We start from the raw sequence: 15,026 nt of genomic DNA, 5'->3' as shown, positions 1-15,026 counted from the left end.
GATAACTGGGGTGGCTTTGAGTGTTGAGGTGGAACAACTGAAGTTGAGGATCCCTGGTGTCTGTGATGCACGCCGTTTGGTGGAACGCAGACCCGGTGGCGAGCGCGATATTGAGGAGACCCTGTCTATCCTTCAGAGTTTTGATGTTGAGTGTTTACCTGATAAAGTCATGCTAGGACATGTCAGGTATCCCATAAGAGCTTTTGTTCTGAACCTACTACGGTGTTTCAGGTGCCAAGTGTATGGTCATGTTACAGCAGTATGTAGGAGGGAAATTCTGACGTTTGAGAAGTGTACAGGAGGGCATGGGACAAAGGAGTGTGTCGTTTTGGTGGAGAAAGTGGTGCTTCAATTGTGGTGGTGTTGCTGGGGGTCAGAAATGTGCGAGTGAGGAAAGTAGATGGTGATGGGAAAAGAGTGAGGCTGGGTGAGGGAGCCTGAGAGGATCCCTGTGACTCGTAGGCCAGTACAGAGTGACCCGGACAGTTTGTGCTTTAGTAAGTTTGGCTTCTTATCATTTATCGCTATGGTCATTAATTGTACCACACAGATGGAGAAGAAATCCCAGAAGATAGGTTTGGTAGTAGCAGCAGCAGAGAAGTTTTTGGGTGTCAGATTTTAGTGCAGAAGAACTACACAGGGTTTTAAGAGAAGGGGTTCCAGCCTCCCAGGCCGACGGCCTGTAGTGGGATATATGTGGGGTTAGATGGTGGTGCCCTTTTTCCGTGAACAAAATGTGCAATTCAATCTCTGACCTGTGAAAGGCAGCAAAACGCAACAAAGCGTCTAGTCGGCCGGAAAACCACATGAAGAAGACAATTTAAACGGAAGTGAACAGTAACCAAGAACAATTTTTACGTTAGCGTTTTTATTGTTGTTATTTAGACGTTTATTAAAACCTTGCATAGCATCACATACTTACCCCGGGTACTATTTTATTCGCGTTGGAGACAGGTTAGGTTGATGTTATCTAGGTAACGCTAGGTAGCTAGCTTTTAACAATGGCTAACTGTATGGTTTTTCACACTCAAATAGCCTCCATCATGGAGGTGCTAGCGAATGCAGCCGTTGCGGAGATCTGTAAGCTCGTAGACAACGACTATGCAGTGTTTCGTTTGGAAATAACTCAAAGACAAAAAGAAAACAGGGCATTGCAGAGGAAACTACAGCTACTGGAACTGAAGGTGCCACGGGACCGCGCTGACAAGACAATGCGAGAGCGCATTCTCGCCAGTCGTCCCAGAAGTGTCAAGATCCTCGACAGATACAGAGGAACCGCAAGAGGTACATAAGGGGCTATTTATGTGTGGGAAATTCCGTAATTATATGTAGGGTTTTTAATACGATTACGGAACCAAAGGATCTGGTATCTCAGTCAATTTAATACATTTAAATACAAATTTTGAAACTTGAACAAAACTATTTATAAAGTGATATCTGATTAAATATGGTGTTGAAGTCGCATACCGCAACCTGAACCCTCCTGCAGAAACAAGGATGTTTAAAAATATATATACTCGTTGCACAGTTGTCAGAAAATGTACAGTATCTGTCAAAAGTTTGGACACCTACTCATTCAAGGGTTTTTATTTATTTGTACTATGTTTTACATTGTAGAATAATAGTGAAGACATCAAAACTATGAAATAACACTGTTAAACAAATCAAAACATATTTGATATTCTTCAAAGTAGCCACCCTTTGCCTTGATGACAGCTTTGCACACTCTTGGCATTCTCTCAACCAGGCTCGTGAGGTAATCACCTGGAATACATTTCAATTAACAGATGTGCCCTGTTAATTTGTGGAATTTCTTTCCTTAATGAGTTTGAGCCAATCAGTTGTGTTGTGACTAGGGGTGTTATACAGAAGATAGCCCTATTTGGTAAAAGACCAAGTCCATATTATGGCAAGAACAGCTCAAATAAGTAAGAACTTTAAAGAACTTTGAACATTTCTTCAAGTGCAGTCGCAAAATCCATCAAGTGCATCATGAAACTGCCTCTCATGAAGGGAAGACCCAGTTACCTCTGCTGCAGAGGATACGTTCATTAGAGTTAACTGCACCTCAGATTGCAGCCCAAATAAATGCTTCACAGAGTTCAAGTAACAGACACATCTCAACATCAACTGTTCAGAGGAGACTGTGTGAATCAGCCGTTCATGGTTGAATTGCTGCAAAGAAACTACTACTAAAGGATACCAATAATAAGAAGAGACTTTCTTGGGCCAAGAAACACAAGCAATGGACATTAGACCCGTGAAAATCTGTCCTTTGGTCTGATATCCAAATTTGAGATGATTGGTTCCAACCGACGTGTCTTTGTGAGACGCAGAGTAGGTGAACGGATGATCTCCGCATGTGTTGTTCCCACCATGAAGCATGGAGGAGGAGGTGGTGTGCTGGTGCTTTGCTGGTGACACTGTCAGTGATTTATTTAGAATTCAAGGCACACTTAACCAGCATGGCTACCACAGCATTCTGCAGCGATACGCCATCCCATCTGGTTTGTGCTTAGTGGGACTATAATTTGTTTTTCGACAGGACAATGACCCAACACACACCTCCAGGCTGGTTAAGGGCTATTTGACCAAGAAGGAGAGTCATGGAGTGCTGCATCAGATGACCTGGCCTCCACAATCATTCAACTTCAACCCAGCTGAGTTGGTTTGGAAGGAGTTGGACCGTGGAGTGAAGGAAAAGCAGCCAACAAATGCTCAGCATATGTGGGAACTCCTTCAAGACTGTTGGGAAAGCATTCCTCATGAAGCTGGTTCAGAGAATGCCAAGAGTATGCAAAGCTGTCATCAAGGCAAAGGTTAGCTACTTTGAAGAATCAAAAATATTTTGTTTTGTTTAACACTTTTTTTGGTTACAACATGATTCCATATGTGTTATTTCATAGTTTTGATGTCTTCACTATTATTCTACAATGTAGAAAATAGTAAACATAAAGAAAAACCCTTGAATGAGTAGGTGTGTCCAAACTTTTCACTTGTACTGTATGTATAAATCCCAAGTCTGTCTTTCATGGTGTCTTTGATTCTCACGTGGATGACTCTACTAAATAATTATGGTGGACAATAATATACGTTGTGAACAGTAAAATTTGGAAGACAAGATGCATTATGACTATGAAATAACATTTTGTTCAATTAAAAAAAGTATAATAATCAAAACGGAACTAAAAATGAGGAAATAAGATGGACTCCCAAAAACTACCACAGACACTATAAAATCTGTACATCACGTTATGTAATTATGAACTAAAATGTATTGTGAAACTTATTGTATTTATGTGAAATATTTATGGTTGTAAAATGTTAACTTCAATAAAGATGATTTTTTTTTTGAATGAAAAAAAGGGCTAGAGGTACATTTTGTCGTCCTTTCTCCTCTGTGCATGTGTGACTTTAAATGTGTTAACCACATTTGGTTAACCAGAATTGCGTCTTGGTCAGTTTGTGGATTGTATGCAATAATTCCCCTGATTTATTTAGCTATCTTGCACAAAGACACTATCATATTCTAACCAGATTCTTGATTTACTGCTTTTCCTATTATTTACTAATTGAAAACAATGTGATGCATGGAACATAATCTACTGATCTAAAAATAGTGTATCAAGAAGTTATTTGAAGTGTTACCTTACATCCTTGCCAATTCTAGAGTATCAAAACTGTCATTGGTGTACAACATGGCGTTGAGCATTGACGGTAGCTAACCTAACCACCTCTTTTCCCCCAATCACTGTCTCAGTTGAAGGACATCTTACTGGAGGCTACAGGAGCTTTGTGAAGCCAGCGGGACACAATACATGTAGAGATGAGCAACCAATCACTGTTGATGAGGGGAGTGGAACCTCAACCCAGCACGTTATCGTGATAGAGGTTAGTGTATTAGTATTACATCAAAATTAGAGTACATCAAATGTGGCCAGTTCATTTCAGATAGGCTCGCCTCAGCTATTCACTTGCTTACAAGTACATCCTAATTTATCTGCCATAGGGGAGCTTCTGAGACTTCCCCACCACATTATTACCGGTACATGAGTAGAATTTGGATAACAATCTCCCCTCTTCTTGTGTCAGGATGCAGAGGCTGCAGGTCCTGGGGTCAAGCTGGAGAGGTCTCAAGAAGAGGAGGACCCACGGCACAGCAAATACATCCATACTGGAACGGCTGGAGCGCCCCCTGTAGCCACAGAGGACCCCGCCCAAGCGCCACCCATTACCCGACGAAACATCACGGAGGTCAGTGGAACGCTGAACGCCGTCATCAAGTCAGAGACAGATACAGAGACCTTAACGGGGCTGGACCGACTGGGCTGTCCTCCTGCTCCAAGCTCAGAGTGTTTACTTTATGGCAACACGAGCCCAAGGACGGTTCTGTCCCATCAGGACTCAGGTGACACGTTACAGACTGGCAATGATCCGTCCTGTTCATACGCTGCAGAGATGATACCTGGTGACATGCCTGTCGGCTTAGATACACAGACTAATCCATTGAGAGGGGACTGGAACCGGTACAGTAGTAGTGTATACTCTGACGTGTGCCTTGATAAGAAAGGGGAGGGTATAGTCGTAGATAAAGTGAAAGGCGACACTCCTCTGACATGGAATGCAGACGAGACTCACTTAGGAGAAGGACACTCGCAGGGCAACACCAGTGACTTCTTAGACTACAGGGAAAGCTTACAGACAAATCCAAATGTCGCAACCCACTCCCCTTTACACCCGCTCAGGGATCGCAACCCAGTGTCCACGTCGATGGTACCTTCCGATTCACACGGCCGCGTCCTTTTCGATCAGGTATTGAACTCAAACGACAGGGCTAGAGCCCAGGCTCAGGGAGGGGGAGCAACATCAGGTAATAGTAAAGAGAAACGGTTCCTCTGCATGTTCTGTAACAAAGGATTCAGCCGCCCCCAGAAGGTGGAGATCCACCAGAGGGTCCACACAGGGGAGAAACCCTACAGCTGTACTCAGTGTCACATGAGCTTTGCCCAGGCTTGCAACCTGAAGAGGCATCAGAGGGTCCACACAGGGGAGAAATGCTATAGCTGCCCACAGTGTGCAAAGAGGTTCTCCCACCAGCACCAGCTGAAGATGCACCTGAAGGTCCACACAGGAGAGAGGCCGTTCCCCTGTGTGTAGGGCTGTTATGGTGACTGTACTACCGCCACACCGGTGGTCACAAGTCATCACTGTAGTCAAATTCCACATGACCGTTGAGTCATGGTAACTGAGCTAATCAAACTGCACTCTGTAAATGAGTGGTGCTGATGGGCGTTAGTAGCCTACCAAACTTGCTAACGGCCATCAAGACGCTAATCGCATGGTACTCCACGCTCTATTGTCCCTCAAATCACTCTGACATCAATGCTAATGCATTTGAATATCGCATCAAACACTTCATGATTGAATTTGAATAATCTGCAGGGATCACAATAGCAGGAATACATGTGTGTTGCATTCTGAAAATACAGGTGTGTTGACCATGACTTTTAAGTTCCACATTTTTATATTGAAATAGACTTGCTGCTATTATCTGAAACGTCTCATCCATCGTCCAAACCACGCTCTCTATCTCTGTGCAGAATGATTTTAGGGACAATAGAGCGTTGAGTACCAGGTCATTAGCATCTTGATGGCCGTTAGCAAGTTTGGTAACCTACTAACGCCCATCAGCACCATCCGTTTACAGAGCATAGTTTGAGTAGCCCAGTTACCATGACTCAACGGTCACGTGGAATTTGACTACAGTCATTCAGTTTCAAGTTCCACATATTTATATTGACATAGACTTGCTGTTATTATCTGAAACGTCTCATCCATCCTCCAAACCATACTCTCTCTCTCTCTGCGCTCCAAGTGGGTGAGAGGAGAGGGAGAGAAATGCATTGTGATTGCAACATTTCAAATTGCAGTTGTGGGAAAGTCACACAAATAGGCCTATTGTTGTGACTGTTGGAGAGAAGAGGGTCTCAGATGTCTTCGTGCTTTTTTTGTTGTTGTGATACCTAATTGGTAGTTTTGTCCCATCGCTGCAACTCCCGTACGGACTCGGACGAGGCGAAGGTTGAGAGCCATGCGTCCTCCGAAACACAACCTGCCAAGCCGCACTGCTTCTTGACACACTGTTCGCTTAACCCGGAAGCCAGCCGCACCAATGTGTCGGAGGAAACACCGTATAGCTGGCAACCGAATTTGGCTTGCAGGCGCCTGGCTCACCACAAGGAGTCGCTAGAGCGAGATGGGACAAGGACATCCCAACTGGCCAAACCCTCCCCTAACCTGGACGACGCTGGGCCAATTGTGCGCCGCTTCATGGGTCTCCCAGTTGCGGCCGGCTGCGACACAGTCTGGGATCGAACCAGAGTCTGCGATGCAGTGCCTTAGAACGCTGTGCCACTCGGGAGGCAGGAGGGTCTCAGCTTTCTGTAGGTTTTATATTTATTTCTCAATTTGGACTGCTGGAGCACCTTTTTTAAATGAAGTGTCTCATAGGCTATAGCTTTGAGATATATCTTATACGGGGCGGAGTAATTGCATAGGCCTATAGACATCATTGGGTATGCTGAAAAGTTTTCAGGACATTACATTAACTGTTAACTAACTACTTGAACTGTTAGTTAGCTGTGTAATTGATTAATCTATCAGCATATTATATTTAGTTTTATAGCTAATGCATTTTGAGTTTCTACTTCCTCAGATGGTGAATTAGCCCAAATCCACATTTTATATATACACTGCTCAAAAAAATAAAGGGAACACTTAAACAACACAATGTAACTCCAAGTCAATCACACTTCTGTGAAATCAAACTGTCCACTTAGGAAGCAACACTGATTGACAATAAATTTCACATGCTGTTGTGCAAATGGAATAGACAAAAGGTGGAAATTATAGGCAATTAGCAAGACACCTCCAATTAACGAGTGGTTCTGCTGGTTGTGACCACTTCTCAGTTCCTATGCTTCCTGGCTGATGTTTTGGTCACTTTTGAATGCTGGCGGTGCTTTCACTCTAGTGGTAGCATGAGACGGAGTCTACAACCCACACAAGTGGCTCAGGTAGTGCAGCTCATCCAGGATGGCACATCAATGCGAGCTGTGGCAAGAAGGTTTGCTGTGTCTGTCAGCGTAGTGTCCAGAGCATGGAGGCGCTACCAGGAGACAGGCCAGTACATCAGGAGACGTGGAGGAGGCCGTAGGAGGGCAACAACCCAGCAGCAGGACCGCTACCTCCGCCTTTGTGCAAGGAGGAGCACTGCCAGAGCCCTGCAAAATGACCTCCAGCAGGCCACAAATGTGCATGTGTCAGCATATGGTCTCACAAGGGGTCTGAGGATCTCATCTCGGTACCTAATGGCAGTCAGGCTACCTCTGGCGAGCACATGGAGGGCTGTGCGGCCCCACAAAGAAATGCCACCCCACACCATGACTGACCCACCGCCAAACCGGTCATGCTGGAGGATGTTGCAGGCAGCAGAACATTCTCCACGGCGTCTCCAGACTCTGTCACGTCTGTCACATGTGCTCGGTGTGAACCTGCTTTCATCTGTGAAGAGCACAGGGCGGCGCCAGTGGCGAATTTGCCAATCTTGGTGTTCTCTGGCAAATTCCAAACGTCCTGCACGGTGTTTGGCTGTAAGCACAACCCCCACCTGTGGACGTCGGGCCCTCATACCAACCTCATGGAGTCTGTTTCTGACCGTTTGAGCAGACACATGCACATTTGTGGCCTGCTGGAGGTCATTTTGCAGGGCGCTGGCAGTGCTCCTCCTTGCACAAAGGTGGAGGTAGCGGTCCTGCTGCTGGGTTGTTGCCCTCCTACGGCCTCCTCCACGTCTCCTGATGTACTGGCCTGTCTCCTGGTAGCGCCTCCATGCTCTGGACACTATGCATCTTATTTAATATATATATATTTAATAAGATGTCGCTACTGTTGGTGCATGCAAATGCGAGTCATTTCAACTGAACATTGTGGTTACATTAATGAAGAATGAAATCAAATTAATGTTATTCATAATGAATTAATGATGCGTGTCAGGAGCTGGTCATTTTTCCAACACACCTATTATAGTGTTCGTATTTCATCGACACTGTCGAGTGCATACGGATGGCATGCCCATGCAGCTGATAATGGCCCATTCTAAACTCATTTCACACACATATTATTTAGTATAAAGATCTTATAAATTGAGAGTAGTCTGATGGGAGAGAATATTATCACTTGTGAATGAGAGACTAATGAGCAGTGTGTGCAGTCTAGGCAAGAAACGGAGCGCATGCCTTTTTTGCAACTTTTTCAAATCATCAATTGTTGCATCATGCAGCCCATATGTTTTGATTTCTAAGACATTCTAAGGTTTGCCTCACAACTAAAGTTGCCAAATAACTCGAAATGAATCATATAGGACATGTTACAAATGATCACTTTTTACACTCGACACAGAATAGCCATTGCGCACTCGCTCGGTAATCGTTAGAGAAAAATATCCTTTCTATTTTATTAATCAATGTACACTTATATTCTTGTAAATATAAAGTCATATAAAATAATTGCACAGGATTTAAGTATATTTTTTCTGCTATTGGCATGGCACTCCCAGATCGGTAACATACAGTTGGCCGACTCAATATGAAATTCTGTTCTTCTGAAATAGATTTTCTTCATATCATAATGTTTCTTAACACCAGCTATTGTGATGGTGTATATTAAATGGATTTGTAATCCATATTTCAATTTTAGATGTTCCAAAGGCGCGCATCAGCGGCTTGTATGCTTGGAAACCCGGAGATGCCAACCGTATTTGTTAATACATGGTCAATAACCTTGTTATTGTGGTCATTTTGCGTGACAGTTAACGGCTGACACATTTTCATGACCGCCACAGCCCTACCTGTACACAATGCAGGAAAAGGTTCTGAGAGGACCTACCTCAGGATACACCAGCAGAAAAAAACCATTCCACTCAGTAACATAGAAACCATTCCACACGATATATTCTGATGTTTGGATCAAACGTTGAATTAAAGACAAAGATTACTTTTCATTGTTGTCAGCAGAAAAGATCCACAGATGCATTTGGAATAACGAGAGTAATCCATTTCAGTGTTGAATATTCCTAGTTAGAATGTTGCATTCAGACATAAAACATCTGTTACATATTGTGTTTGTATTGTGTAGGCTGTATTTTGTTCACAAATGCATATTTCACTACTTCTATTCAACTAACTTTTTCCCCCAAGACACCTTTAATGAGAAAATGAATGCAGTTAATCAAGTTCATGGACATTTTTTGTTAAGACATATATGTGTGGATTTCATATGGCTTATAAACAACTTTGTTTAATAAACATTAACTTTCATTGGGATTCTATTTAGTAGAAATTACACCTGATCTCACCCTATTCTACATACACCCAACAGTGCTTTATAACCAATATACACGTAGGGCCTACATACAGTGCCTAGAGAAAGTATTCACAGCCCCTTTTCCCGTTTTGTTACGAAGTGGGATTAAAATGGATTTAATTGTACAAATTCTCTGTCAAAGTGGGAGAAAAACTATACAATATATATTTTTTAAATCATGAAAATCACCTTTAGTAGCAATTACAACTGTGAATCTTTGAGCAAGTCTCAAAGAGCTTTCCACACCTGGATTGTGCAACATTTGCCCAATTTATTTTAAACAAAAATCTTAAATCCCTGTCAAATTGGTTGTTGATCATTGCTAGATAATCATTTTCAGGTCTTGCCATAGATTTTCAAGCAGATTTATGTCAAAATTGTAACTTGACCACTCATTTGCGGTCTTCTTGGTAAGCAACTCCAGTGTAGATCTGGCTTTGTGTTTTAGGTTATCGTCCTGCAGAAAGATGAATTCCTCCCAGTATCTGGTGGAAAGCAAACTGAACCAGGTTTTCCTCTAGGATTTTGCCTGTGCTTAGCTCCATTACGTTATTTTTTTTATCATGAAAAACTCCCCAGTCCTTAATGATAACAAGCATACCCATAACACGATGCAGCCACAACTATGCTTGAAAATATGGAGAGTGGTACTCAGTAATGTGTTGTATTGGATTTGCTCCAAACATAACAGTTTGTATTCAGGACAAAAAGTTAATTGCTTTGTCACTTTTTTTTTTGCAGTACTACTTTAGTGCCTTGTTGCAAACAGGATGCACGTTTTGGAATATTTTTATTCTGTACAGGCTTCCTTCTTTTCACTCTGTCAAAGAGGTTAGTATTGTGGAGTAACTACAATGTTGTTGATCCATCCTCTGTTCTCCTATCACAGCCATTAAACTATGTGACTGTCTTAAAGTCAGGGCTTGAATACTTATTGACTCAAGAAATTTCAGCTTTTCATTTTTTATTAATTTGTCAATAAAAAAAAAAAAACACACATTCCACTTTGACATTATGGGGTATTGTGTGTAGGCTAGTGACCCAAAAAATCTCAATTTTAATCAATTTTAAATTGAGTCTGTAAAATAACAAAATGTGGAAAAAGGTGCATGAATACTTTCTGAAGGAACTGTAACAGTGGAGGCTGCTGAGGGGAGAACGGCTCACAATAATGGCTTGAATGGAGTTTAATGGATGGAATAGAGTGAATGGAATGGTATCAAAACCATGAAAACCATGTCTTTGAAATCATTCCATTTACTCCATTCCAGACATTATTACGAGCTGTTCTCCCCTCAGAATCCTTCACTGCACTGTACCTACACATACCCACACACGAACAAACACCTGCTGTGCACTTCAAAATAGTTCAGTCAGGTTTGACTGATGATGACTCATATTTACCCACATCATATTCATGTCCACCAGGATGAGTTTAACAACAATTAAGTAATTCTGTAACTAGGACTCAAGCGTAGTGTGGATGGGTAAACACTCCATGTTGAAAGTGTGTTTATCTGTGTGTACATACCTGAGGGAGTGTATGTCTATAATCTGTATCATCTGTCTCTTCCAGGAGGAGGAGGGTCCAGAGGTGCTGCTCGTGAAGGAGGAGGTGTGTGAGGAGGGTCTGGGGAACCCTGAGAGGACCATGGTCATGGAGGACAACCAGACTACACCTCCTCCTGAACCCACAGAGGAACCAGCTGAGCAGCACAGGACCACACACAGTCTCACTGAGGTGAGCCCACTGTGAACTACTGTCTGAATTAGGTCAGGTCTTATTTAATTTTGTCTTAAGTATGGGACCATGCCATTGAATTATCCAACCATTAGTATCAAATCAACAAACATGTTTGCATAGTACTCATAGCAATCTCTCATTGCCCAATCAGAAGATGCTCCATAGCAGGGTGCTCATATCAGTTGTCTTGATCCAACATCCTCTCACTCTGTATCTTTTACAGTCAGTAGACATGGAGGATGGGAAGCCTGATCTGCTGCTAGTCAAAGAGGAGACAATAGAGGACGGACCAGAGAGCATTGATCTGCTGAGTGGACTAAAGATGGGGGAGCAAGGTGAGAGACATACATATAACCTACATACAGTAATAGATCTTCAATGGGAATAGCGATGCACCTGACTATTTTATCTTAATTTTCTTCATTCATACAATGAAATCAATACAACTTATGTTTACATACAACAAAAACACAATGTATGAACTTGACCAAGTAATTGACTCAAAAACACTCCATATGTAGAGTTTTCTCTGCCATGTTTGTAAAGTCTATTTTCTAACCTCTTCCTGCAGGTGGTTGGTTGGAGGCTAACAGAGGAGACTGGGTGGCCATCTTGGATACCCAGACCAGTGCAGCCAAGGGCCCAGGGGACAACATCACTGAGCAGGCCAGGACCAGATGCGACATAGTGGGGGTCAATGGATGGAACAGCGTTCTCAACTCTGGGCTGGGGAACAACGCTGTTAAACACAACCAGAAACAGACAGTTGAACACAAAACAACAGCTGAACTTAGTCTCCATGACAACAGACTGGCTGAGACCAGGGCGAGGCATAGATTTGGCCAGCGTGGACGGGGAGGTGTCTGTATGAGAACAGCCACAGACTCTGCTAGCGATGCTCCATCCTGCTCCTATAGTTGTGATTCAGAGAGACTGATGGCGCCTCAGGTCAACCCCCTAACAGGTGCTGCCTTCAGCCTGCCTTCTATAGGATCTATCAACTGGAACATGGACCCTGCAACAACACAGACACTCCCTGGCCTTCATCCTCCTCACAATCTCCTTATATTAAACCAAACCTCAGACAATGCCAGTGCCTCAACACTAAATAGCTACACAAGCCCATTGACAAATGACAGTAGTAGAGATGGAATCAGTAAAGGTGGCATCGCCAAAGAGAAGCGCTTCCCGTGTTCATTCTGTGGGAAAGCCTTCAGTTTCCCCAAACAGGTGGAGATCCACCAGAGGATGCACACAGGGGAGAAACCATTCGGCTGCCACCTGTGCTGGGCCAGTTTTTCACACTCGTTCAGCCTGAAGAGGCACCAGAGGGTCCACACAGGGGAGAAACCATTCAATTGCCACCTGTGCCGGGCCAGTTTTTCACACTTGTTCAACCTGAAGAGGCACCAGAGTGTCCACACAGGGGAGAAATCCTGAAGCTGCCCCAGTGTGAGAAGAGGTTCTCCCACCAGCATCAGCTGAAGATGCTCCTGAAGGTCCACATGGGAGAGAGGCCGTTCGCCTGTACACACTGCGGGAAGAGGTTCTCAGAGAGGAGATACCTCAGGATACACCAGCAGAAAACATGGTCCATGTATAGAGTGTAGTAACATGTAGTACTAGTTAGTGTGTTTGTAGTTAATTCTGTTGCTTTTGGATTTAGTAGGGAACTGGATGAGGTGAACTCCACCCAGCACAGCCAGAAGAGGACTGAGTTTTTCCTAGCCACCGTGCTTCTACATCTGCATTGCTTTCTGTTTGGGGTTTTAATCTGGGTTTCTGCTGATGTATAAAGAGCTTTATGAATGCATTTGATTGAAATTTGATTGAACTGAGGAAAGAATGAATATGATGAGGCAGAGTAGATGATATGGTGTCTAGTAAAAATGCTTCACTAATGAAGAATGACACATTTAGTCCCTTTAGGTTGATACTGGTGGTGTTATAGTGAGATCAGGATGGTGCCTTGTAATGTTAAACCTTTCCCAAAGTATTCTAAAATTCATTTTATCAAAGTAAGGGTTCCAGATTTACAGAAAAGGTCAAATGGTACCATTGTGAGAGAAGTTAATCTACTTGTATCGTTTTGTGCAATAAAAGTACTGTACGTAAAAGTTATGTGAGTAAATTACCATTTTGTTGAAATGAAATACAAAATTGACTCTGTGCTGACTGACTTGGTTATTTTTGTATCATTGTAGTTTCCCTTATCAGTCTAACCAAAACATTATACTTAATTATTTAATCAACACACACAGTCGTGGTCCTTGCACTTTTATCAAGTAACTGACCATTTTCCCTAAAAGACTTGTTGAAATTGAACATTGTATTTGGTCTCAAATGCTTTATTTCACTGTTAATATTACAGAACCTTTTGTTTTTGATTCATAACTTAATATATCCCTTTAAATCAGAAAATAAACAGAAATGGCATTGACTAAATTATTGACACCCTAGACATAATATTTGGTAGCACAGCCTTTGGTCAAAATAACTGGTATAATCAAGCGCTTCCTGTAGCCATCGATGAGCTTCCTGCACCTCTGTACTGGCAGTTTGGCCCACTCCTCTTGCGTGCCATCTCCCAACTGCTGTTTTCAGGTCTCCACAAGTTTTCAATGGGATTTAGTTCTGTAGTCATTGCTGGCCACTTTAGAACAGTCCAGCGTTTTCTCTTGAACCATTCCTGGGTGCTTTTTGACGTGTGTTTAAGGTCATTGTCCTGCTGGAAGACCTTTGACGGAGACCCAGCTTTCTGGCACTGTGTCTGACATTGCGATCTAAAATGCCTTGGTATTCTCCTGATTTCATGATGCCATGTACACGTTCAAGGCACCCAGTGCCAGAGACAGCAAAGCAACCCCAAAACATCACTGAACCTCCTACAGTTTGACTGTAGGGAAGGTGTTCTTTTCTATGAAGGCTTAATTTTGTTCTCTGTAAACAGAGATGGTGTGCTTTACCAAGAATATCTAATTTGTTCTAATCTGCCGACAGGACATTCTCCCAGAAGGATTTTGGCATGTTCAGGTGTTAGGGAAAATTGCAGTCAGGCGTTCTTATGTCTCTCTCTCAGCAGTTGGGTCCTCCTGGGTCTCCTACCATATAACCCCCTTTCATTGAGTTGGCGACGGACGGTGCGGGTTGAAACTGTCATACCTTGTGTCTGAAGGTCAGCTTGAAACTGTGTGGCAGTTTATCGAGGTGCTTTCTCCACCATTGAAACAATCCTTCGCTGCAATCTTCCATCAAGTTCTCTTGCGGCCCCTTCCAGGGAAGTTGGCTACAGCGGCATGGGCCTTAAACTTCTTGATAACGTTACGTACGGTGGAAACAGGAACTCTGGAGATGGACTTGTAGCCTTGATTGTCCATGCTTGGCTACAATCTTGTGTCTGACCTCCTCAGACAATTCTCTGGTTTTCTTTATTTTCTCCATGCTCATTGCGGTACACACAGTGACAAAACAGGAGAATGAGTCCTTTTCTCTATTCAAACTTCGTCTTCTACTATGGTATAATGGCGTTCGCAACAATTAGATGTGCATTCCGCCACCTACTGTGCGGGTAGATAATAAGGATCCCAAAAAGGAAAACGTTTCGGTAAAAATATATAAAATATCATACAAACTACCAAAAAATAAATTAACTATACAAAATCAACCTGCTTTCTGTAAAAACCTCATTCTAATCAGGTCTAACACAGGCTCAGAAGCCTCCTGTGAGGACGGGACAATAGTCCTTGGAGCCCCAAGTCTTTGAGCCTCAAAAATGTATCAGGCTGCAGATATGATGTCCAGCTTCTTGGACATCTTAGACACTTGTGCTGTACAATTAATCACTGTGGCTATAAATGTC

At 43.0% G+C, this 15,026-nt stretch overlaps 1 protein-coding gene across 1 annotated transcript; it reads left to right on the top strand.

Annotated features, from left to right (window-relative positions):
- The first annotated feature begins 789 nt into the window (after positions 1-789).
- On the top strand, positions 790-13,342 carry LOC129841182 (uncharacterized). The gene is made up of 6 exons (XM_055909331.1): positions 790-1,284; positions 3,761-3,891; positions 4,093-4,812; positions 11,000-11,164; positions 11,391-11,502; positions 11,739-13,342. The coding sequence occupies exons 1-6, from the start codon at positions 1,002-1,004 to the stop codon at positions 12,605-12,607; spliced, it is 2,280 nt and encodes a 759-aa protein (XP_055765306.1). The 5' UTR covers positions 790-1,001; the 3' UTR covers positions 12,608-13,342.
- Positions 13,343-15,026: the final 1,684 nt, after the last annotated feature.

The sequence above is a fragment of the Salvelinus fontinalis genome, chromosome 42, assembly GCF_029448725.1.
Source record: "Salvelinus fontinalis isolate EN_2023a chromosome 42, ASM2944872v1, whole genome shotgun sequence".
Lineage (NCBI taxonomy): Eukaryota > Metazoa > Chordata > Actinopteri > Salmoniformes > Salmonidae > Salvelinus > Salvelinus fontinalis.
The sequence above is the reverse complement of the archived record's forward strand: the minus strand, read 5'-3'. Positions and strand labels throughout refer to the sequence as shown.

What these genes read in the sequence shown, in the direction of transcription:
- LOC129841182 (XM_055909331.1), top strand. Translation starts at nt 1,002, where the DNA reads ATGGCTAACTGTATGGTTTTTCACACTCAAATAGCCTCCATCATGGAG. An exon ending in AGCACGTTATCGTGATAGAG is followed by an intron (nt 3,892 to 4,092) that starts GTTAGTGTATTA and finishes TTCTTGTGTCAG; the next exon opens with GATGCAGAGGCTGCAGGTCC. An exon ending in CCACACACAGTCTCACTGAG is followed by an intron (nt 11,165 to 11,390) that starts GTGAGCCCACTG and finishes TATCTTTTACAG; the next exon opens with TCAGTAGACATGGAGGATGG.